Raw genomic sequence first — 27,127 nt, 5'->3', positions numbered from 1 at the left:
CAATGTCTGTTAGGCCTATAATAATGAATGATGACGATGGCTTGCAAGCTTGCGTGATCAGTCAGACTGGCCAAGAAATGTTGATGAAAATAGGCTAGCGGTACATGATTTGATCAGATTGCAATATTCTAATGCATCTTTATCGACAATGCTTGTCCAAAAAGGAATGATCTCTGAATTACTGTCAATACTGATCCGATATCACACATTCTAACAAAGGTAGAACTGCTACTGCTCATGAGTCAAAGTTAGTAATGTCACAAGTAAGTCATCAGTGTTTTGATCTCCCAACATATGAAAAGCAAAAGTTTTGAATAATTGCATCAGCATAGGGTAATTGGTACTGGTACATTGCCTTTTGTTTTGTTTTGTTTTTTTTTTTGTCTGAATTTGTTTGATTCCACTGTATGTTCCAGATAATTTACCTGACCAGGAGAATGGAGCTAATGCTTGAAATGGAGCAGAGACTGATATGGCTGTTAAAAACAGCCATCTCCAGGGCTGAAACAGCAGGCTCCTTCGTCACAGATGCACTTTCCTCTATCGACATACAGATGTGGAAGGCCAAAGGGCTGAATGCATATGAGCAGGTGGAAACATTAGTAGCCATATCACTGCACTGTGAGTAAACATCTTTCTTTATTAGACTGTAGGTCTGGTAGACACCTATATGAAATCTGTGTGTCATTTGAAAGAAAAAAAAATAGATGTTCAGTTAAATTGTTGATCCATAGATCTGAGAAACTATTGTAGATCCATAGATCTGAGAAACTATTGTAGAAGAATAAAGGTTTCGGATTAGAATTGACATATAAAATGTAATTACAACTGGGAAAAAAAAAGAGGGGATAGGGAAGAAAAAAGATAAAGGAACGGCTTCGTGTAAAAAAAAAAAAAATGACTTGATTTCAGTTGGCAGTAATTTGTACTGTACTAGAAGTCATATTTGTGACAGGAAAAGGCAAAGATTGATCGATCAAAGTGTTGTTGTTGTTATTTTTTTAGCAAAATAGAAACTACATGGAAGTGAACAGTTGCACCATGAAGTCATGTGAGATTATGAAGATATTTAGAATCTTAGCAGTAATTGTCGTCTACCTCTCTTTTATACCTACTGTATGACGATGTCTCCTGCTCTATCTGCTTGTCATTCCAGCTGCACAAAATGAGCTCAAGATTCTGTTCAATGATGTGTCTGAAGTAGCCATGGAGCTGTCATGGAGGGAAATGGCAATAGCAGCTTTCTTTACTGCATTCTTCCTGTGGACTATGTGGCTTATTTGTCAATGCTCCGCATCTACACAGGCGAAAGGAGGGGCAGGTAAAGGATGGTGTTAGTACATACTAGTATACCATTTGGCAGCAAGTAGATTTGTCAGCATATAAAGCCAAGTTTGCTCTACAATAACATTTAGATACTGTATTTTCCCTCGGTGCAATGGTATGATTGTAATTGTAGAATATTGAAATAAATTGCAGGATGTCCATAAAAATATCATTGTTGTCAAGAACTACAATCCTGATGGCATTAAACAGATAGTGACCATAAGGAATCTAGAAATTGGCCTTCATGATTTAGTCTGTGAGGTTATCAGTCATTAGTGCACAATATCCTCAACACCTTTTAAAGACAGAGTAGACAAAAAAAAGGGAAAAAAATGAACCTGAAATGAACAAGTGTGCAGTAATATTACATATAGTGTAACTAATACATTGATATCTACTGTAGATCACCAGCAGCTTAAGTAGATGAGATGTTTCAAATGTTCAGCATCACTGTCTGATCACTATTACTTCTGAAAGCTCAGTGGTGGTGAGGGGATGTAATGGACATAACTGTGTTTTGAACTGTTACTTGCTGACTATTCAGCACACCTTGTACTTCTGCAATTAAAGACTCGCAAAATGGCAACAACAAAGAATTCTTCATATCTTCATTGATTTTGCTGATTGTTATTCTTGTGCCACACAGCCTTGCAAGGTGCATACACTTTTTAAAAGGCATAAGAATAGGAAAAATATTTATTGAAAATTATGTATTGACTTGTGGAAATGTTCATTTTATTTGTAACATCATAGTATTTTTGTGGTAGAGCTGTACCAGGTGCTTGGGACTTTTGCACAATATTTTGTTTCAAGTTTTCTATATCATTACTGATAGTTTTATGGCATTCAATCAAGAGCTAGTGTAAGGAATCTTTGGCCTTTGTCAACAACATAATTCTATCAAAACATTTTATGTTATCCATTCTTTGAGCAAATGCTCTTGCTACAAGCTAATACATGTAGTAGCATTTACACTTTCTTCTGTATCTTCCTCAAGAAAAAACATCATGCAACCTGTCGCTCACAGTGCTGTATGACAATTAATTGAATGGAAATTGGTGTTGATTGATGCATGATATTATCTGTCCTGGTATGACTTTTTGATCATTTTGTTTGTTTTGTTATATAGACTGCCTATGAATGACTTACATTGAATCATAGGAAATATTCTTTATTTTTCAGAATCTTTCTCTGAATACAGCATATTTGATCTTGCCAAGGTGAGTACAGATTTCTTTATGTATTACTAATGAATCAAAAGTAGTGACTTGATGAGAGTTAAGTTGTGCAGTATTCTGCAAGTACTTTATTTTTTTATGATTCATTTGACTTTCCTTCATACAATATAGGATTTCCTTACTGTAAAAGTGGTTTATTTCGCGGTGGTTTTATTTTCGCGCTTTGAGGTTGAACCGAATCATGCGAAAATGTTTTGAAAAGTCATGCAAAATTACTCATGCAAGGAAATGTTTTGAGCTCTCCGCTTGTTACAACGCTATTGCGCACATGCACACACGAAGATTCCGCGCATTGAGTGCATATTGATGGTCAACACACACACAGCGATACCGCGCAATGTAGGTACAGCATGTTATAAAGTACTCGAGAGACGGGATTTCAGGTAAGCCTGCATTTAATTTTAATTTCTATTCAATAAAGAAAAGAACAATTGGATTATAGTTAGGGTTTTCATGTGCAAAATAAAACAGTTTTTGCCGACTGTGAATTCACAGATTTTGCCGATCACGAATTTAAACACACGCGAAAAAGTCGGCACCGATGGAAACTGCAAAAGTATCTGTACACGAAAGAAACCACTTTTACAGTATATCAGTATTCTTGTGGCAGACACACTGGAAATGATGCATGATAAATTCGTAAAAGAATTTACCTCAGCATGATCTACAGAAAGTATACTTGTGTGTTATAAAATGATGACAATGATTTCCACAATCCAACTTCAGATAGAATCATGTACATACTTCTTGAAAGACTGAAGCTTTGTTGAATATTCAAGATTCAATGCCAGTGCTCTTCCTTGGTGTGATTTTGTTTTGTTTTTTTAATGTCACTCAATATGTGCAGGTTTGTGAAAGTACATGCAAAAGTAGGCAGTAAACACTAAACAGAGAAAATACACACACATTTATTATGAACCTTGCTTGCATCGTAAGGATAGCTTGTTACAACATCAGCAATATCTTTATTTTCTTAATTTCCATATCATTGCAGACTGCTTACATGGAGCGGAATGCTTCAGAAGTCGTGAGACTGGTGGATGTCTTCAATTTTGACTGCAATTACCACATTCCTTCTAATGGCATGACGCTCTTCCTGGTAAGTACTCAAGATGATTTTTTTTTAAATCTTTGTGTTGTACAAAGTCATTGACTTTGATAAGTTCTAATAAGGAGCAGTCACATTTTTTTTTTTTTTTGGGGGGGGGTGTATTTTTACTCTGTTGATAAGTTGTTATACGTGGTATCATTTGGTCTGTTTTTGCTGTGTATTGATTCTGCATGTAATAATAGGTGTTGAACTGATTTTGTGAAGTAGCAAATAATAATTTTGTTTTTAAACTTGTGCAGAAAATATGGTGAGTTACAATTTCACATGTAATTTGAGCTGTGCATTTTGCATTGATACCATATAATGGCATATTTCATAATTTCTTCAAGTTTAATGAACAAACTTCGAAACAGCTGCTAGTTCAACAGACTGTAAAATGTTTTTTATCTATTTTTTCAGTGTGCCTGCATTGGTGGAAGTGCTCAACTTGCTCATCACTTGTTGAAGAAAGGTATGCCTTAGTGTTAGGAGAGGTAACTTTCTCATGGTCAGCCTTGCATGTTATCTGGGATTGTTTTGACCCTCTGCAGTATTCTTCTCTTTAATTAAATGCATGATGGTGTATGATGTCCTGTATTTTATGTCCAGTTGATATCAGATGTGATGTAAGATAATGAGATTTTATGCAGGTTCTTTGTATTGTTAGGATATAATAAAAATAGGGTGAAAACACACACATATTTTAAACCTTCTTCAACTATTGTAAAGCATCAGGCCGTTTGTTTAAATGTGTACATACATGTGTATGTGTGCAAATGCATTTGCTTAGCTTTGAATTATGACTGTGTGCTGTTGTTTACATTGCCAGGAGCTGATTATCATGTCAGGAATTACCATGGTGATACTTGTCTCCATCTGGCTGTCTTTGCCACCTCTGGGTCAAAATACCCAAACAAGGATCTTGTCAATCTTCTCTTGGAGAAAGGTAAGAACTACTGGACAAATCACACAAATACTGGTATATATTGGTGGGACAGCATCAGAAGAGGAATGTTTTGAAGTGTATTTGATTTCCCCCATGGAACAGGTCAGATGAATCGATCATATAGTAACATGCGAGATAATTTCTGTGCTTGTTTAAGAATTCATCTTGCGTCTATCATCTTTCTGAAGCTTTATGAAATGCAATTCAGCATTGAAGTACATATGTATTCTCTGCTAAGAAGACTTTATTTCAATACCCTGTGAAGTTTAAATGGCCTGGGAGATAGCTAGTAAAACATTTTTAAACAAAGTTAATCATCCAAATCTTTTTATTTCTGATTACAAAGTGGCCAGCATAGTTGTTGAACTGTTGCTACTGAGAAAACATTGGGTTTAAAGACAGAAAACCTATTTCCAGGAAGAGAATGGAATGATGTCCAGCAGTTCAATCAATTACCCCCCCCCCCCTCAAAAAAAAAAAAAAAAATAATAATAATAATAATAATAAATAAATGAATAAAATAAAAATAGAAATAAAAAAAATAATAATAATAATAATAAATGAATTAATGAATAAATAAAAAATTTTTAAAAAAAATCTATATCTATTGTGTCTGACAGTTCACTTTCATCCTTGTAATCAACAGGTGCTAATGTGAATGCAAGGAACAATTCTGGTACCACACCACTCCACATTGCTGCCATGGAAGGGGATTCTGACATGATACAACTTCTTTTGAGATATGGTAAAACTTTTTCTTTGCCTGTTCCCAGTTCTGCAGTGTTCCAAATGTAAGGAACAGATGTGTATTCATTAATTTGTTCATAAAAAGTGAAGATTATCATCAAGGATGAGTGAGTTATCTGCAGAAATTGAAGTGCCTGAATTTGTCAATTGAATGGAATGAAAATGTCATGAGTGTCCCATTCAAATGTGTAGCACAAAAGTACTATTTTGTGCACTTGTAAACTGTTTCTGCATAGTATAACTACTTCATTGTAATTGAATATAAGATAGAATAGAATGAAATCAGAACATTGATGTTTTGATCTCTTTCTTAACATGTCAATTATAAACTTTGCATGGTATGAGTTCTCATTTTTAGACACTGTAATTGTTCATTTTAGAGAAAATATTGTGGCATCATCGTATGCATGAGCTTGTTATACCAACCATTCTAGATTCACTTTTCGTACATCAGTTTTGTTGATTCCATAGTTAAATCTTAATGTGAGCAAAGCATGTGTGCACTGTCCAGCTCCATATGGAACTGTTGCCTTATTTTCTTATCCTCATCTTTGTCAGTCTTGTTTAATTTTTGTTTGATATCAGGTGCTGATTCAGCTTCATGTACACCAGATGGCATTCTTCCCATGTACATCGCACTCAACTCAGGTAAACCACTGCTGACACATGCACGATGGGGTGACTCCTTAGCTTTAACTTAGAAGGTCATAGTTGGCTGTTTCGAGAAGCACAGAAGCTGTGTTGATTTTGGAAAAACAAAAATAAAAACAAAACAAAAACCCCATAGTGATATGAAGGTGTGATTTATGATTTTTCTGGAGTAATCAGTGCATGGTTTAGAAAATAATATGAAGAGAAATGTCCCAGTACTGTACTGTATTTTGGCCTGTCGACCTTTGATGAATACTAACTACTGGTAGTCATATTGTGCAAATGAGTTCCTTTTTTGGTTAAGTTAATTCAACGTGGCTGAAGGACGTGCTGTTGCTCTAAATGGCTCACTATGGAATAGTCTCATAAATTAACTCAGAGACATGCTATTTCTTTACCTTTGTGTGAAGAATGATATGTACCATGGTAATCGTCCTAATGGAAGGTGTTAAAACATGAACACCCTGTAACATATTTTAACTAGAATCAAAGAGATGTTTCTTTTTCTTCTCCAAAGAATGTGAAAGAGTTCTGTGAATTTTAAAATATGTTATGAAATCTCGAGTCATGTGAGCAAGATAGCAACTGAGATGATGTGAGTGAGGGAGATTTAACTTGATGATTGCATGACGTTTAAATCATAAGAATTCATTGAAAATTATCTGATTCTCCTCAAATGCAAATGCACAGCCCTTTTTTTCACTATTGTAAATACAGGTGACTCCCATTATAACAAAGTCCTGGGGACTGGCACTTTTCTTTTGTTACATCGAAAATTCATATAGCCAAACAGTATAAAGATACAGATTATAATTTTGGGAACAGAATTTTTACTTCCTTGGAACAACAATTTTGTTATAACCGTGTTCACTATAACGCAAGTACACTGTACAAGAACATACCACATTTTCATCAACTTTTTCTTGGTAGAAGTATGCATGATGCACACACAATGTCTACTTTGTAATATGTCATTCTCCTTTGTCATTCCAAGGCTACACAGCAGCAGCCAGATTGCTGATGGTGGATGTAAGGCAAGAAAGTAGCAGCATCACAGGCAGCTCAGCTACCCCACCTATGGTCAAACTTGGTCTTCTGAGTCCAGAAAAGGCTCATCTTGCCATGTCTTCTCTCCCGAGAATGAGCCCAGACTTCAGGTAGACTAACCGTGGTTCTGCATCTCAGAGAAGCGTTTCAATATGAAGTTAAATTCCCCTCATTTGACCAATTTGTGCATAAGGAACATACTTTTATGCTGATCAGACTGTGATTTTATACTGTACATGCTTTCCCAGGTTTGGTTTGCCCAATCCTTTCTCTTGAAAACTTGGATGACAGTGTTGTTACGCATGCTCTCTCTCTCCCTCTCTCCCCCTCTCTCTCCATCTCTCTCTCTCTCTCTCAGCATGAAGAAAGCTATTTGATGTAGGGCTTCTTTCAAGACACTACTTCTGTAATGAAATGGATTCAGAGCCAGAGTCCATGCTTTGAGTTTACACTGTAGAAGTAAGATGCTTTTGACTGCTGTACAATACTCGAACTCATATTCAGTTCATGCCAGTTATTGTTCTCTTTCAGATACATTTTCAACTATTGCTGTTTACAGTACATTGTATTTCTATTAGTGGTGTATTGGCATATGTGTTGTATTTCTAAAATGGAACATATTATAAGCTTGTTTTTAATTTGAACATCAAGCAAGTTGCTGTCTGAGACTAGGTGTATGCATGATAATATTCATGTATATACATATTTCATTGTTTTGAGTTCACATCCAGTTTCTGTACAATGTGAAATTTGAGTACATTGCATTTCTGTCGACATTGTACAAGTTTTCCTGTGGATTGTTAGCTTCAGATTGAAAAGATTGTTGGTATTTAAAGCCGTTTATTTCTTACCCATAAGTGCTAAACATGTAAATACATGTACATGTATTGGTAATAACGGAAATGTCCATATATAGGAGGAAAGTGTGTGTCTTTGTAATGGCTTTGCATAATGTGAGTACTAAAAGTACACTGTAAAAGATATCCATATTCAAATCAAAATGTAGAGGTGTACATGTACAGTATATTCATACCAGAAATACAATATATATTTTGTGTAGAGTGTATATGGCAACAATATATTGTATATGTTTATGAGAAAGAATATAATATATAAGAATATATATAATGTACACGTACACATAGAGGTTTAGAAACTGGGTGCTTGCGCTAAAAATTTCATGGCATTGCCATGGCAGAAGTTATGCTCAGAAGAGAACAAGCATATCTACACACTATGATTCCTAACAGAATTGAGAGTGACAATAAAGACAAATACAATCATTTGCATTGCAAAATATTTTATTGACTTAACTCATATACAAGTTTTGTACAACATACTGAAGAAACATCTCCAACTGTTGGGGTATTTTGACCCTGGGGTCCTCAATCAGCACACAGGTCAAACTGGCATTCCAACATAAAGATACAATCCCTGGCACAGGTGTCTGACTTCTTGAGGTGACTACTTGAAAATCATATCCTGGAAAGAAGGAAACATCCTACTTGTTTAAATGGAGACGCACAATACGTTTGCAAGAGTAATTTCCAGCTCTTTTCAATGACCTTTGGCCGAAGGTCAATGACATTGATGCTGCCAGATGCTCGATCTTGGATTGATTTTTAGCATGCTGAAGTATTAATACACTGTAATAGAAACAATATAGGTGTAACACTTCACCTTTCAAAACTTTGCTTTAACCCGAAACACCATCTTATCACTACAAGCATCATGCATGCATCTATACTGCACCAGCAAGATGGTGTAAGGGAAGAGTGTCAATTGCAATTGTTCATAACATCTGCACGGGTGCAGAAGATTTAATTGATACTTGTGCCATTTATGTATTTATTGTCACTTCATTTTCTGAACAGTCATCCCTCCTGTTTTCACTTCATGAATATTAATGATTCATATCTGTGCTTTGGGGGCTCAGAGTACTATAATACTTTGCATTGTAGTCTTTGAAGAAAATTATTGTTTTGATGTGCTGAAAAGACTGACAAATTGCACAAATATTCAGTTCAAGCCAAATGACACACAACTTTACTTCAAATTACAACAGGCAGTAGAACTTATATCACCAACCAAATGCCAAGTTCTTGTTTTTCTTAAAGATCTAAAATGTAACTTTCTCTTTATGCATGCAATGTATATTTTTTCCCCTGTCAGAGAAGGTGTAGAGAGGATAATAAGTCTATTAAATCTGTCTGCATGCTACCAGATCTTGGAGCATTACAACAGTCAACTGTACCGGTTGCTTCTTTCTTTGTATGCCACATGTCTTCACATAGAATTGTCCATCATTTGAGCTACATTTATGTACACTTCTAATTACAACCTACATCGGATGCAAGTGTTCAATCAATTGTTGCCTAACTTGCCAATCATCTCAACAGATTGCATCAGGTGCATATTTCACCAGTTTTAACACAACATATCTGTGCATGAGTCACGCTTGCTTTCTTTTACCTGCATGTTTCTACCACAAGTTATTTCAACCCCAACCTCACTCCACAGGAGGGGAATTAAATGTACTTGTACAATTTTACAGCAAGATTTCTGCTCAACGAAAATCAATTTAAGGCGACATAACAGGTCAAATCACTGCCCTTCATATAAAAGTAAACCCTAGATGACATGGGGCATGCACATTATTCATATCATCTTTTAACTTATGACAAAATGCATGGTAATTCCACACGATCAGCAGAAAAATCACAGCTAGTGGTCATGCAAGCTTCTGACAATGGTATCAAACATTACTCAAAGGTACCTTGTTTCAACAGAAAAAGATTCTTTGCAGTGTATATACGTATGGAAGTCCTACAGGGAGAAAATGTGAAAAAGTTGCAATTCATTGCTGGGGTGACAAGACCTTGTATCTCAGATTTTGGTGCAAATCACTTCTTTTGATTGAACGTCCTACTTACCTTTGGGAGCAGTGATTTAAAAAATGTTCAAGATATCACTTGATGCATATGTGTAGGTCAGTTGTATCACAAAACATCCTACCATATTAAGGTTTTTGCAATAAAGCCTAAAATATAAGGAGATACATTGTATCACTATTTTTTTCATTAAACCATAACTGTAGACGGTTTAGTCTGGAAACATTTTTATTTCAACTATTGTTCACATTTGTATATTCAACAATACTTATCATCGATTATACCGGTTCAAATTTTTACATTAGTTGTTTCTATCCCTAACTCACATTTTAGAACTAAAAGGCACTAATGCTGGGTTTTTGTTTCATCTGCAAATGGTAAATTATGCCTTCAAATGACACATAACAAGTGAAGTGATGTCCTCTTCAAATCCTGGCTGTCTTACCCCAATGAAAATGAAGCTACCACGGCACGTCAAAGGAAAGGTGATCCCATTTGTTATAGTGCTTTGGTTGTCATGTGTTTTTGCTCTTCTGAACACTGGACATATTATAGATTCAAGGTTTTGTCACCCCATTAATGATTATTGATTACAAGCAATATGAAAAAAAAAATTAAGAAAATTTGGTTCTTGGACACTCAAAGAGTCCTTTCACTCAGACATCTGTGACCAACTGTTCAGTTGTAGTCTATACAGTGGACTCCCGTTATAACGAAGTCCTCGGGACCGGCAGTTTTCTTTCGTTATATCGAAATTTCGTTATAACCGAACGAATAAACAATAAAAATACATTAAGTGGACAACATTACGGCCCGAATTTTTACTTCGTTATAACCGGAATTTCGTTATAACCGTGTTCGTTATAACGGGAGTGCACTGTACCAACATTAACATTCAATGAGTTAGATCCCTGAACAAAAAGAAAAAGAAATGAGGGACAGCTCAGTTTTTGCTGTTACAGTGTAGTAATTTGGGACAAAAGGAAAATATTTCTTACCATAGGGTTGTGCATAGGAGCAGGCAAAATGTCAGCCACTTTCTGTAGCAGGCAAAAACAGTGCAGATTGTTCAGATCTACCTTTGCAAACCAACAGTTTGTTTTACAGATTTCAAGAACCTGCCTCTAAATCCTAGCCCACCTCTCGAGTTCAACTCACTCCCCTCTCTCTATCATACATACAACAACTCTCTCTGATTCTCTCTCTCCCTCACTCTCCCTCTCTCTCTCTATCTCTCTCGCTCTCTTTCCTGCTGACTCTTTCTCATTCCGCCCCTGTTATATGACCAAACAAGCTAGGCTTGCTGGTCGGCAGACTGTCATTGTGGCGGCATGGGGATTCCCCCGCGCGGGTCCATGACACTGGTCTCCGTCAGATTCTTGATCAGCTGGGCCAGCCAGCGCTTGGTGGAGTTGTCCTCCTTCAGCACCGCCATGAAGGTGCTGTCCTTCAGCTGGTCCGGCAGGCACTGCCGCAGCGCCCCCCTCGCCCTGCATCAGAAAGATGAGAAATGAACACAACTGTCATCATTTCACTAATGTATGGGGGAATCTTTTTACATATTTCTTGGGGTGAATAACATGTACTGTAAGACCAGAAATGTTCGCATGCATTTTAGTTTGGTGAATTTTGTGAGAGCCAAGATCTGTGAAATCAAAATGCATGTGAAAGTTCTTGTCTACACTATATGCATTGAATGCCAGTGGCATTTCAAGAAAATTCCATGGCGCAAAAAAGGCCGTCGGCTCCAATTTGTGAAAATTTCATGACATGAACATTTTTTGCCTTTAGTAATTCATGAGTCAAAACTTTTGATTCACCAGTGATACAAAAAGAAAAGATAAGCCTGGCAGGAATAATAGCAGGACTGAAGCAGATTCTGTCTGAAACAGATTATTATCTATCCACATCATTAGTGTAACATTATACTACAAACAGACGGGGATGAATCTAATAGCAGTGATCTTCCTTATACTTTTTTCCACCCTTACAGATATAGAGACTCATACAAACTACTTAAGCATTCTGATCAGTCACTTGCAGTCATGAACAATACACAGTAATTCCTGTTTTCGGTTCGCACCTGCAAAGGCCAGTGATTTGGATAATTGCAAGAGCTAATGAATGCATAACTTTAAAATATATTCGCCTCTTAACTGGAGAAGTCAATGCCTGCCACGCTGATGTCATTATGGACAAATTTGACCACATGAAGGCACACTCACCTCTGGTTGTCCGAGAGTCGAAGGTAACACCTTACAACATGCTTCAGGAGTCTGGCTGATGGCTCCTTGGCCAGTGCTATCACCATCTTACCCTGGAAGACAAAATAAAATGAGTTCATTTACCCATTTACAATCATTACCTTTTAATAACAACAGGCAATGGCTCTGTGAGTCAACTGTCAGGTGGCATCACAGTGAAGCCCACATGATTTTGACTGTTTCCTTATGGACATTATGTTGAGACAGTACTGATTCAGGTGTACAAGCTAGTTCCATGACATTTGTTCTCACAATAATTGCTCCAGTGAAATATCTGCATGTGAAGCCAAATACTATACATTCTACCCACAAACATAGCCCTAATCATAATCCTCACATCAAGCTACATGTAAATCTAAAACCCCACAGCAAGTGGGGGTTATCAACATAGCCCTAACCCTAATTATAATCCTCACATCAAACTAAACCTAAAACCCCACAGCAACCCTAACCCGATGTCCTTGGAGAAAATAAGACCGGAGCAATTGTTGCAGGAGCAAAATGCCATGTCAGTGTAAAAACCAAGTGATGTAATATCCAATACATCCACTGCTGTTTTACTTGAATCAACGGTGTACAAGTTTTGCTGTCATTCAGCACAAACATGGAAAAATTACAACAGTACTAGCATCATTCTGCAACTGCTTGCCATTTTGCAGAAAGACATATCGTGAACCTGGCCTATGGAAGAGATCTCTTTGCCACATGAAATGGAACATGTGCAGATTATACATTACTTTCTAGAAGTCAGAATAGTATTCTCCAGAAGAAAAATATGGCATAATCTATATAAGCACTGCACCTGTTGATATACAAATCTGTGGAGCAGCACAAAGTACTGTATACACCGTATATTCAGTGAGGTTTTATTTTTGCTAATTTCATGAGATGGGTGCTATTCGGGAATTTTAAAACATGTGAAAATATTAATTCTTTGAAAAGTCTTATCATAACATGAATGTGATGTGCACACATACATTTCTCCGTTTAGTACTGTACTCCACAATCACGAAATTAACCACTTGCAAAATTATCACGAAGTTCCGATTCGCAAAAAAAAATTAGACTCGGTAAATATATGGCACATACACTGCCTTCATACCACCATGTGAAGCACATGTAAACCGAGCGATTGCGCATTTACAGATCAGCTAAAGATGTGAAAATATTACCCTCCCTCTGTGAGCAGATTAGAGTAAAGGGACAGTGTAATTGACTTTTAGCAGAAATAGCAATAAGAAAAGATCTTTTCTTTCTTTCATCCTGTAAATCAAATGGGTACACACAACAAGCTGAGGCTGATTACTGCTGTCATCATTTCTCAGTAAAGACCTCTGGTTAAAAATCTTAAAGAGAAAAGGGAGTACAATTTAATGCTTGAGCCTGTGTAACAATTGACATCTTGAGTGTGTTCTGACAAGGATCTCAAGTTCATGTTCAAGTGTGAGTGGAGTGAGAACACCACACACTGTGGCTGAATACTAACCAGGATCATTGCAACATGTGAGAACCGCTCATAGGTCTGGCAGATGTAGGACAGCCCAGTCTCATCCAGTAGGATCTTCTGTAGAATGAAGGTGGCAACCTGCATATGGACACACAAGGCATACAACACAAGGTTATCAGTAATCCTAAGAAGTTGTATTGCTCTACTAACACAGTATGTACTCTAAAAGAAGGGTCTAAGCAATACAAAGCAATGCCAAAATCTGTATACCGGTAGATCATTTCGGAACTTAGATACAAATTCTCACTTCGGAACCCATATCTGTTGTGTCAAAATGATTGCAACCTTTCTGAAAGATTGTCAAACAGTACTGCAATAACTAGGGTGCAGCTTTTGCATTTTATACAACACCTACAAAGAATGTAGCTATCCGATTGGTTGATTGCCCATCACATGACATTTACTTAAAAGTTCCATCACACACTGTGGCTGTCAGCCGTGCAATTTTGTTTGAGCAAAAATGGATAGCGCATGGCTGAATTTTATTTATTTTGGCTGGATTTTGTTCTGAGAGTGGATTACACACTTTTTATTCCCAAGTCTTCCAGTATTCGGCAAATGATTGCTGTAATTTCCATTGATTATTAATTTCATGTGCATTGGTTTATTAGGTGCTGTATTGGTACATCAGTGAACACACATCAACTTTGTACAGAATCTAATGTTATCTACCCATATCACAACACATGTTTCTCATTCTGTGAGATATGAGCAAATTCTATCCATGATTTGGACAACACAATGAAATCATATGAAATGAAAGAGAACCAAACTTCCAATATTTCACTTACAGTTTTTGATAATTCACTGCCACTTTCCATGATCCTCAAACACAGCGGGATGATTTCCGTTGTCAACAAGAAGTTGATGACTTCTTGTTCATCAGTCTGTAAACGGTAGAGTAAGAGCCAAACCACAGACGATAACAATCAGAAAATGCAATGAATCATATCCATTATTAGACACACCCAAAATGTCTGTGCATACATCATTACTTCTATAGCTACTCTTGACATCATATCAACGTTACACATCAATAGGGTTTTTAATTATTTACCCTGGTATTCATCTCATTACTTGCATTAGTTTCTCTCCACTCCATACACCATGTACCAACATCATGCCTGATCTCATATTCAATATACCACACATACATGCATATATCTGACAAATGCATAACTATCTTGAGTGCCTTGGCAAATCAGGATCTCTTTGCATTTGGAGTGAGTATAATCTAGAACAGCACATTGCAACATGCAACCCAATTGCTATGATACTAATGTAAAATTTTAATAAATTTCCCATCATCAAACATGATAAGCCCTATTAAATGTTTGACCTGCCCATGGCTCATGTAATGATTGCATCACTTAATTGACTATTCCTGAAAAATCATTTCTGTAGTCTCACAATCAGTGCAAAATTAATGTGGTCCACCCATGATAAATAGAATGGCCAGTTTAAACACACTGAATTCTATTAAGGGAAAACATGCATTGTTGAAGGTGACTGAATCCCCTTACCTTGACAAGGGCACCGATCACGCCAAGACTGGTCAGACGGAGATATTCAAATGGTCTCGTCTTGCTGACCGTGTGCAGAAATGGGTACAGAAACAGGGGTATGTGTGCTGTTGGAACAAAAAACAATAGAGAACATGCTTGATTATAAATCTTCTCTAGAGATTCATTATTCTAATTTCCCCTCAGATCATGTTGAAATATAGTTGTCTCTCATTATAACGAAGTTCTTGCAATTGGCGATTTCTTTTGTTTTGATGAAGTGTTATAGTTGAACAGTACACTACAACCATATATAACTTAGGTATATACAGATGATGATTGTGGGACCTTAATTTTCACTTTGCTGTAAAAGAATTTCGTTACAACCATGTTTGTTATAACTGGAGTGCACTGTACCAAGAAATATTTGCAAGTGAACTGTTGCAAGAAGTACATCTCATAAATAACACAGTATTTATGGTCTTAATTATCAATGCTAATGCAATATCTGACAAATGAATGGACACACCAAGTACTGTCATTGGAAAGAATAACACTGTCACACATCTACAGTGGGTTTGTTGGTGTCATTCATTACAACTCTTGGAGAGAACTGTGCTTGTTCTTGTTTGACCAATTCAAAACACATTCATTATTACTGTATATGGCCATCCTGACAGTAGGACCTATAACGTGTCCAAAGTGTTGCTTAAAGATTGTCAATTCTGGTTAGAGCTTTTATGTTGTTTGAATCTTCATGGGGTTGAAAGTTCAGCAATCCCAAGTACAATGTATCAGCACATACATTTGCACTTTTAACATAGATCTACACATTTCCAGAAACATATAGAATACAAAAACACCTGTGACTGATGTAGCAGAAGCAGTACAAGCTTTTGCCAGAACACAAATAAGTCTAAAGATAAAATGACATGTTCTGCATACCAAGAATGGACATTGATCTTACAGTTGAATAACACCACAACTTACTCATAATGTACAAATATTCAAACTAGACCAGTAAAATCTGCCTTTTTTGCACTAATATCTGCAACAAACTTGAAACCTTGACGCACCCTGTAAAAATGCTGATCTTGTCTCTGGATGTGATGCAATACATTGCAGTAACGCCAGGGCATTACAAACTCTGTTGGACTGGTGTGCCTGTGCATGGATTTAAAAAAGAAAGAAGAAAAAAAAAGTATGATGTTAGTAGGTTGACTTTAACCACTTGAGCAGAATTCCAATCATACATTTTTATCACATATGATACATGGACACTTAGAATCTATTTCGTATAGCTAAGTCTTGATCTCACAAAAACTCAACGCAACTCTGTGTAAAATGAGTAAAATGTGACATACATGTATCACTCCCTGTGATTACAGTAACCATTCATTAAGAATGGCTACAAAGGCATGGAACATTTAGGATTATCAAATTTGAAACACTGCATCCCTACAAAATCATGGAGACCATTTCTAGGAGGAATAGCACAGTGATTGTTAATGGGATGGTATAGTTTGGTGGAGATGAGAACTGGGCTTGTAAGTTTTTGCAAGATATCAAGAAACCACTTGTGACATAGTACGGAGCATTCCATTCTAAGAGGAATTCAAAGTATATTTGATGAAAATCGGTTTTAGAATGGCTGAGAAATCCAAAAACACAGTAAACAAAGTGATCAGAATAAAAGGTAGGTCCCACCTTTTATTAAAATTGCTCTGTTTTGGGTATCTCTGCCATTTCAAAACCAATTTTCATCAAATACAAATGGTAAATTCCTCTTGGAACTATATGCTCTTTCATATTTCATAACAGGTTTCTCATTATCTCACCCAAAGATGTTAGAAACCTGAAGTTAGGTCTCAACCAAAACTATACGATCCCTTTAAGATGATTTCAACTCACGGTGAGAGCTGGTGGATTGATGTAGGGATAGATGTTGACAATTTCCTGAAGCAGAGCAGCCACTGTACCAAATGAGTGCCACAGCATCGGAGCCAGGTCGGGCACAACCTCTCGTTTTTTGCTGTGGAAGCAAAGTTTCAGAGGACATAATTTGCATAATTTCACAAAGCATTTTCATATCTATACACATCAGACTTCACACAACAGAAACAAGATATCTGATCTAACTGCCCATGGGATACATGTAAAGGTAAAAAATGTCAGTCAGATGAGTGTATAATTGTATATGGCCATTTTTACAATCAGTGGTGTAAAACACGGTTTTGGCACTAATTGGTGTATAACTTTCTTATACACTGACAGATATGCATTATTTTTTCTCATAAACTTACCACCCCCATTGTCTACCTTGGGTACCTTAATGAACTTTCGTATCTTTTTCTTTCAGATGTGGCATGCACTTACATGCTTGAAATCCAACACTTTTGGTGTATGCACTCTGACATGGTTTTTTTGTCAGACCTAGCATATTAAATTGTTCATTCCTTTTCATTATTTTTGTTGTTGTGGTGATAGACAGGTATCCAACATTAAGAACTATTATGGTTACCAGGTTCTGCTTTGTCTTCTTTAAAGACTGAAATTGTCCAAACTTTATGTTTCGGAGGTGACATTTTCCGTTAACAATTAACCCCTCTTTTGAGTTAGCTCTTGCTCACAATTATAAAATTCAACTTTGCTAATTTCCATCAAAACAGAGTAGTAATCAATCTGACTTAACTTCGATCCAAAGATTATTTGATTCAAATAGCTTATCATTTTTTGGTGAGTGTTTATAAATTTATGCAACTTTTCCGTTAACTTTTCTGTCACCTCCGAGACAACAGATTTATGTATTTGATTTTTTTATTCTTGACATCAGTTATACATTACATTTACAAAAATGTAACATATCCCCTCACATTATCTCTGAAGGAAGGTAGTAGAAATATAGCCCATTGTTTTCATTTCGGAGCAATTTACAATTTTCCGTTAACACTTGTCACCTCCGAAACAATCGTCACCTCCGAAACAACAAGTGTATTATATTTGATAATTTCTCGAAGACAAAGCAATTTTGTGTGATTCTGTCCAATTGACAGGAATCTCTTTTGGATGAAAATAGTAATATGGCAACAGGAAGTGAGAATTTTCTAGAGATTGATAAAAAATCTAATAAAAACTAAGAATTACTGTTTCGGAGGTGACAAAACACTGTTAACAAGAGTTTTTGCTCATTTCTATTGAAGAGAAACCATATCATGTACACCAATGGTTTCATTTATTTTAGTAACATAAGTCTCCAAGTGGAGAAATCAACTAACACACTCTCACTCCTATTTTTATTACTATACTGTACGTTTTAGGGCAAATTTACATTTTTTCACTTTTTTAACAAAGGGAATGCACAAAATACACCCATCTGTTGTATATATAATATTGTAATCAAGATCAATTCTCCTGCTTTAGTTAAGTAAACATATAGATGCTTTCATCTTAGAAGCTTGATTTCCAATTTAAGCAATTTAGTTGTGAAGATTTACCAATCACAGCTTTCCATGTAGGTTGCTTTTTCTTGTGTTTCGGAGGTGACATTGTTTGTTAACACCGTATTGTTATGTGATAGTGAAAGGCAAGACTTCAGTTCCTTTTCACTATCTATTAACATTTTCAAATACATTTAATATCTACAAAATCATCACAATAGAAGTGACTTTTGTATACCTAGCTCACCAGAATTCCCTTGATACCAAAGTGATACATGTGGCAGTTCATGCATGCCCTAGTCCACAATCTTAAAAAAAAATCATGAAATAATCAAACTCTACAAAAAGGCCACATGCCTATAGCTGGTGCACAACTTGTTCTTGAATTCTTAGTTGTTGTTTTTCCATGTACAATGTGGTAATAATAAACAAAATTATGTGATTTTTTTTTTTTTAATATGACAATAATTATTACATTTTCCAAGTTGAACCAACTGTTTATAAATGACATTGTATTTTTTTAAGATTATTGAAGTTATCTGACAACTAAAGTGAACAGAGGAACAAGTCCCCAGGACTGGAAAGGGAAAGATCCAAAAACAAGATTTGTAGTTCTATCTCAATATAATTTTGATGACGTGTTTACCTTGTTTTGTTATTATGTTTTATCTTAGAATTTTGCTTTAAGTACTGGAATTTCAGGGAAAAGAAAATGGTTTCTTAAAGGACAAGTCCACCTTCATATACACGTGGATTGAGTGAATGCAACAACATTAGCAGAACACATCATTGAAAGTTTGGGGAATTGGACAATCCATTCAAAAGTTACAGTATGGGTTTTTTTAAGTATCTATGCAATCAATCACTGCTGGATGAGATGACTACGACAGTGTATGATGCACATGCATACAACGATATAAAGAAAATATAAGTGAATTTCACAAAACTTTACTTTTTGAAAAAAGTGCACATTTCTTCAACTTGCTACTGATGTATGTTAGGGCAATATTATTCACCCTGCCTTCCAAAAGAGAGAAGTCAAGTGTTCTTTTGTTATGCAAGGAAAGTGAAAATATGTTGAATTTTCTTGATACTTTCTCTATATCCTTGTACACGTATGACATCACAAGCTATAGAAGTCTTCTCATTCAGCTTTGACTGAGCAGAAACTTCAAAAATTCATAACTCTGGAACGGATTGCCTTATTTTCCTCAAACTCTCACTGATGTGTTTTACTAATATTGCTGTATTTACTCAACCCTCATGTCTATTGAGGTGAACTTGTCCTTTTTCGGTCCCTTATAAGTTATAGGGTTATTTGAGACCAGTTTGTGTCCGGGACCTTCTGTGAAGTTGATGGGTAAAATTACTGAACAAAAAAAAATTTCCCCATAAGTTCACACAAAAGCATTACGCTGCTCTCTTCAGCTGGGAAACACAAACTGTTGTCTTAACCAAACTGTAAAAACTTGCTAAAGATTAGTATGAATTACAATCTAAAACAAAATATGAGCTGGTATCCACTATCATGAAAGAGAATAACTAAACAAAATAACATGTAAGAACTGAAAGAAAGAGCTTATATTTGAAAATTAAAGCCATGAGGAAAGGCATGAATGTTCACAATATATTAGTTACATTGTAACACCTGAGAAGTTGGGTTGTCTCTGTGTTGTGTCACCTCCAAAACAATAAAATGATTTTTTCTTATCCTATACTTTTTACTCTCAAAAGTGACTAATATATATAATTTGCTGGTAATTTTCAAGCAATTCAGAAAGATACATAAAATATATTTTAGTAATGTCAACAGTTTAAATGAATCTGATATATAGAAAATTTATCCCAGATGAACCAAACACCTTTCACCAGTATTATAACATTTTTATGGTGGCTATCAAGAATGATGAAGAATTCATGAACATCCTAGAATTTAATCTATTTATAATACTATGTGCGAACAAAAACATAATATAAGTCAAATAAGAATTTTTGCTTTTGGCATTCATAACCTATGTCCCCACCAAAAAATTACAATGGTACCCTCCGCAACGATAACTTTAAAGATAGTGAATCAATCTAAAATACAATTTGAGGGATTGAAACTATAACTCATTGCCCACACCTTACAGAAAACCCCATTCAATTTGCTTCAGAGGTCAAAGAGAAATGAGGATTTTTGTAGAGCATGTCAGGAATCCCTTCCCTCCAAGTTCTGTATATTGTGTTTACACATTAATATGCAGTTCCAAGAGCATCCAAGTGTTAACTTGGAAGAATCAGACTCCTGACATCCTTTATAACAATCCACATTTCTTTGAGACCACTTAACCAAATTGACTGGGGGTTTCTGCAAAATAGAGCTAAGATGTTATAATTTAAGACCCCAAAGTAGATCTTGGCTGATTGAACCATATTGGGCGCTATCAATGCAAAAGTCTAATTGTAATTTTCTTTTTTTTCTTTTTCTTTTTTTTTTCTTTTTTTTTTTGGGGGGGGGGGGGGGGACATACTATATGAATACTTGAACACAGTGTTAACATTGAATGTCACCTCCGAAACAAAGTTATTCTTCCCTGGTGTTGTGGAATAAAATGTTCTGAGAGCAAAGAAACATTACTAAAATGATCTTACACCCTCATTTCAATTTAAGGTAGAAAATGGAATGCGAATTTTCTTCAGGTTACAATATCTAGCTTATGTCTGTCATATTCTTACTGTAAATGAATATTTCAACACAATGTTAACATTGAATGTCACCTCCGAAACGAAGTGATTCTTCCCTGGTGTTGTGGAATAAAATGTTCTGGGAGCAAAGAAACATTACTAAAATGATCTCACACCCTCATCTCAATTTAAGGTAGAAAATGGAATGCCATGTTTCTTCAGATCACAATATTTAGCTTACAACCTTCGTCCAAATGGAATGCAAACTACTGGTGCCCATGCTAATTAATGAAGTGTAAAAAAACACTTGTTCTGTGTGGTTTATCTGCTTGAAACAGGAGTTAATTTCTTGTTCTCAAGTTATAATTATTAAAAACATTGATAAAAAGAAGAAGTTTGGTGTTATTGTCACTTATTCTCAAAAAAACTGAGTGTTAATATTAATGTCACCTCCGAAACATTCTATTATGTTAACTGTCACCTCCGAAACATCCATGTGTGAAAAATTCAAGATTTAAAGAAATGATTGGAATTTCATTTAACCTACATAGGAAGGTAGCCCTTCTTAAAGACTTGTTATAGTATAGAGTTTGACCTGGCTTGCCCTCCAATAAATAGTTAAAATCTTAAAAATTGCATGTCAATTGGTATTTTTACCAAAAATTTATAAATCTCATGTATTTCTTTTTAATTCACTTTATATTCAACCCCCAAATAGTTTTGATTCACAAACTATATATTGTTGTTAACCATATAAACTTTGCATGGTGAAGTTTGACTACAGAGTTTTTTCATTATGGTGCAATTCATGAAAACAAAATTTTGCTTAAATTTACTTCAGGTGCCAGGGTTTTCCTTAAATTACACCAATAACTCTTCAGCTTTAAGGTCTGAAATGTTATTTTTTCAAAAATTTGAATACTTTCCAACAGGAATCAAACAGAATAATGAAAAATTATTTTGTTTGAAATTTTGACCCTCTGAGTACAAAAGTTACACCACTGATCGTAAAAAAGGCCATATATGAAACACATAAGCACAGTCCTCTTCTGCACATAAACAGGCAATACATGTACATACATGTACTACAAAATACACTCCCCCCCCCCAAAAAAAAAAAAAAAACACAAACACAAACAAACAAACAAACAAACTATAGGTCTAGTGCTCACCTGTGCAGCGCACTTTACATTCACTGCATACAACCTGAGGCAAACCACTTTAAAAAAAAGACAATAATAATAATAAAAAATACATTTGGACATTGCCACAGGCCCCAAGGGCAAGATTCACCTAATTATGGATACTAGCCCCCGCCTTAGCAGTTTTCAAAAAGAAGAAAATGTCAAAATTTATGAAAATTATCTGCTTTGGGGTATTACCACCTAGCCCATGGGGCTACCCATGGGACACAACCACCATCCGCACAAATCATTATTCTCTCTTCCCATTGATGATTCCTGCTAAGTGCGGTCAAAATCCAGCCATCTGTTTACAAAAAGAATGTGAAATTGTCAACTTTGGTCAAAATACAGCCCCAAAACCAGATCCAGTCTTCGAGAAGATAAAAATGTCAAGGGTAATGAAAATTTGGGATATTTTGGCCCTGCCCTACTTAGGGGCCTCCCTAGGGATACCCCAACCATTTGTACCAACTATGATCCCCTCCCCCAATTGGTGATAAGTCAAAATATAAAAACAAGTTTTCAAGAAGATGAAAATATGAATAAGTGTACACACAACGAATATCTAGTGACAGGTATTAGATGGTGAATGAGTACAATTTGTAGTTCAGGTAAGCTACATGCTTTATCTAAATTTCATTCAAATTTGCCTCTAATAGAAAACCTACCTTAGTTCATGAAGTGCATTTTCCCTGGTGTCAGGGCTCGCCAATTCAACGATCCACTGGTAAATCTTTTCTCTCTCCACTGAATTTATTGTAGGCACGCTGACCGAGGATGGTGTTGGGGCTGGTATTGCAGCGGACCCCAACCGCTGCTCAAAGTGAAACAGTAAGTTGTAATGATTACAAACAACTAAAATTTACATGTGAGCAATACTGGATTTGTTTGTCCATAATCATTTACATGTAAATCGTTCATGAGCGGTGCACTCACCAAGCAAAGATAACCATCTTCAAATATCACATGTTAAAACTGGAATCACAGAAGCTTAAGAAATCAACAATCTATCTAAATGCAACTTAAAAAAGACACAAATATTGTACCTGCAACAACATAATTACATTATTGTACATTGTAAGTAGCAATTGTTGGGTCATATCTACCCGGTAAGCTGTCCAGAATCTGACTGCTTAAGCTTGGCTGCAATATCTTTTCTACTGAGTATCTCAAACAATATCATATTTACTACAAGAGTCACTCCATGTCAAATCGACTTCAATTTTCAGGCAATTAGTAACCCGACCCACTTTAATTTTCTTTAAACTCGCACCAAATGTTCCCCCCAGGTGTCTGAAGATTCAGAAATATTTTGCCCCAAGGTCAAACGGTTGCTAAGATACAGCCTCCCTTAGCAACCAGTGCATGTTCGAGCAACCAATGTGTGCTCAAACTGGTAACCAAGTTGAAATAAAATTTACTATTTTTGATTGACTGCTGCAACTAAGTTAGATGAGTTACATTGCTCATTTTGTGGGGCGGATCTGACTATCCATTATTGCGCATGAGAACATCAAAGATAATGTTAAGCGTCAAAGTTAATGTTTTGGGTGCATGTTTGGAAGTCTTCTGATCACTTCAAAATTCAAATAGCTTAGTAGACCTAATATTATGCATGTATTTAAAGACTCACTTGCTCTACAGACCTACCAAAAATCGGCTAAAATGTATGCATTGTTTTCTTGTAGGGTGCCCTGAAAGGTGGATTTTTAAAAAGTTGCCAAGCTCAAGGTCACGAATCACCACCCGTCCCACCGAGGAGCAACACCAATTTCTGTGCATTGATAGACATTTACCTATATTTTCATGGATTCCCTAAAAACTTTTGGGACTGAAATGTATAATACAGTACCCCAGCTGGTTTATAGCTTACAAATGCATTTGAAAATGGTCGTAAACACCCAAAATCAAAGTAAAATGGCACATGGGGTTTTGAGCACATATCAAATTGTGATAATTCAGAGACAAAGAGTCAAGACATAATGGTCTCTTCTGTGGCGATTGTCAGTAATTAGTACTAAATGGATACATCACAAATAATTTTGTCTTATTGGCAATGACCTTGAAAACGCAGCTGAAAATCACCAAAAAAACAAAAACAAGTTCAGTCAATTTTCTGTATTTTCCGTACATTCAACCCCTGTAGATATACACTAGATCTGGTTTTGTTTTTCTTTTGCATTTTTGCCAATACCATCACACGCGAAGCTAGTGATAAGTTTAAAAAAAAAAAATTGCCACAGAACAGCATACTGTCTTTCTCGATCTATAGCGCTTTTTGGCGACCCCGCCTGATTCCTATCACTGGACTTAAGCCCCACGCGCTTTGGAAACATGGTACCAATTATGAATTTTTGACAGCAAAATTTAGGATTTTTTATGCATGCATGTTTAATAGATTTTTCTAAATAGATTTTGGTCCAGGCCTAGCACATTTTGCTGAAGAATTGTAAATAATTGGCAAATATCACTCTTGACAGTTATTTGACATTTTGTTGTCATTGGTTGTCTTTAGTCTCTACTATGTAGTACTGAGTCTAGCGAGTTTAATCACTCGTGACATGTGTCAATGTACTCCACTCTGCCGACTAGTCGGATCAGGCTGCTAGGTGCGGCAGTCTTGCATTGTGCGAACACGCTGGCGCCCATGTTTTGATGGGCGCTCTGCATCGGTTGATTAAAACTCGATTTAAAAAAAAAAAAAAACAGACAGGATTTTTTCTTCTTTTCATCATGGATAGTGGACATGTGTGTGTAACAAAAAATCACCGTGCAAAGTTGCGACAATTTATACGTCAGATGTGAGATGAATAAGAAGTGAATAGGGGGCCTCATGAGGCGTTCCCCCCCCCCCCCCCCCCCCCCCCCCCCGGGCCTCATGAGGCGTGGGGGCGGTCCTCATGAGGCGGGGCAGTCCTCGTACACGGGAGCGGTCCTCATCATGCTCATGAGCAGGTTTCCCGGACGGACTGACAGGGAATCATCAGAATCGCACACATAACACGACAGCAACTTGAGCAAGGTTAATAAGTTTGCATTTGTCTTCTCAACACATTCAGCTTTTCATTACCAATACCATGATTAAATTACCAAACCATCATCATCGTGCATCCATAGTTACGTAGTGTATTTTATGTCATACATCAGTGAACATCAGTCACATCAGGCACATCACAGACACACAGTTATACATGTTATAATCCACCTGTGCATATGGTATTTACATCGGCACTAGACAGAAAGATCCGTCTGTCCGGAGGACTCTTTTATATTTTGCCATTTACGCTGTCCTCCGTAGACAGACGGAAGGTTGCAGTACCCATTGCTGTGTGGATGTTCTTAACCGCTGTCTCTATGGAAAATTGGGTGAGGTACCTCACCCTTCTCGATTGCGTCTAATTCACGACCCTAGGTCGGCAAATTTAAGCTTGTATGGTGAAATTATTTTTTGAAGAATACGTTACACTCACCAGATTAATGAATAATCCAACATTTTAGGAGAATTTTCAACGTAAAACACAGCCTGTCGCGTCGTCACATTCAAACTGCAGAAACATAGATCTAGAGTCTACACTATGAATCTATTAGCCAATCACATGCGAGGTAGCTTCTACGTGTTTGTTTTACTAAAACAAGTACCTCGCATGTGATTGGCTTAGCAATTGTTACAGATTCAAAATGGCGACTTACTGCTCGCGAACGGCGATGTTGCGATATCGATAAAATTTCTGCATTATAACCGAGGTTATGTGAGTATTTCGATTGCACAATGTGAGAAATTTATCCCAAATATTGCTGCATAATGTGTCATGTCATGTCATACTTGTTTGAATGTAAAAAAGCTGTCTGAAATTTGGTTTATCGTAACGTTTGATCTGTGCGCGACTGCTCCACACAGGAGCCGCAATCATTGACTTCGGTCTGTATACGGAGGGGATCCGTGAAGCCAGACGCAGTCTCCGCGGAACATTCCCCGACGGACAGATACAGACCGATCTTTCGGTCAACATCGGCACCTGCACACGCACCAGGTTCCACCTCCCCCTCCTCCCTGGCGTGGGCCGTGCAAGACAACCACTGGCGTCCTTGAAAATTACAGTGTAATTTGCATCGCACTGCACTGATCCATTGACGGCATTGTAACGTTAGAACCAGCGTACTCGTCCACACATGAAAGCAAACGAATGGGGCCATGGAGTTTGGCTACATACGTTTACACGGACAGCCCGATGACATGACAGCGCAGTCAGTAGGCTGCATAAATACTCCCACTGAATTGAGACGAATATGACTAAAACTTATGAATTACGAATGAAAGATTCCGTACGTCTTCTACAAAGTCACTTACCGGTTGCATTCCAAGCCCGGCACTGTGCATCGTTTCGGTTGAAAGATGATTTCAGCTAGCAGAACCGACAGATAATAAAATAGTATCAGGGTGGTGCATGCACTGACCTTTGACCGAATTAGCTAGTTGTTTTTTGTCTCTTTAAATACGATAAAGAAATTTGCATTCTTTAAGAAGATTCATTTCAATATCAAAATATCAATAAATTGTAATACTTTTAATAAAATATTTATTTTTGAATGAATGAAAACGAATTCTTAATATATTTATTTAGAAATGAAG

At 36.5% G+C, this 27,127-nt stretch overlaps 2 protein-coding genes across 2 annotated transcripts; one reads left to right on the top strand and one right to left on the bottom strand.

The window, feature by feature from the left end:
* The first annotated feature begins 437 nt into the window (after positions 1–437).
* LOC139720198 (uncharacterized) lies at positions 438–7,159 on the top strand. Its single transcript, XM_071631561.1, has 9 exons — positions 438–621; positions 1,157–1,321; positions 2,509–2,546; positions 3,559–3,663; positions 4,075–4,126; positions 4,484–4,600; positions 5,247–5,345; positions 5,933–5,995; positions 6,993–7,159. The coding sequence occupies exons 1-9, from the start codon at positions 438–440 to the stop codon at positions 7,157–7,159; spliced, it is 990 nt and encodes a 329-aa protein (XP_071487662.1).
* Positions 7,160–11,254: 4,095 nt separating this feature from the next.
* On the bottom strand, positions 11,255–26,943 carry LOC139720169 (CCR4-NOT transcription complex subunit 9). Its single transcript, XM_071631535.1, has 9 exons — positions 26,846–26,943; positions 23,166–23,311; positions 17,121–17,241; positions 16,286–16,373; positions 15,231–15,337; positions 14,499–14,594; positions 13,687–13,785; positions 12,162–12,253; positions 11,255–11,426 (listed from the first exon to the last, which is right to left on the bottom strand). Exons 1-9 carry the CDS (start codon positions 26,873–26,875, stop codon positions 11,255–11,257), a joined length of 951 nt encoding a protein of 316 aa, XP_071487636.1. The 5' UTR covers positions 26,876–26,943.
* Between the last annotated feature and the right edge of the window lie 184 nt (positions 26,944–27,127).

The sequence above is a fragment of the Diadema antillarum genome, unplaced genomic scaffold (assembly GCF_040938485.1).
Source record: "Diadema antillarum isolate AM-2024a unplaced genomic scaffold, OU_Dant_1.0 scf00000123, whole genome shotgun sequence".
Taxonomy (NCBI): Eukaryota; Metazoa; Echinodermata; class Echinoidea; order Diadematoida; family Diadematidae; genus Diadema; species Diadema antillarum.
Note: the sequence above shows the minus strand (reverse complement) of the source record. Positions and strands in the feature narration are given on the sequence as shown.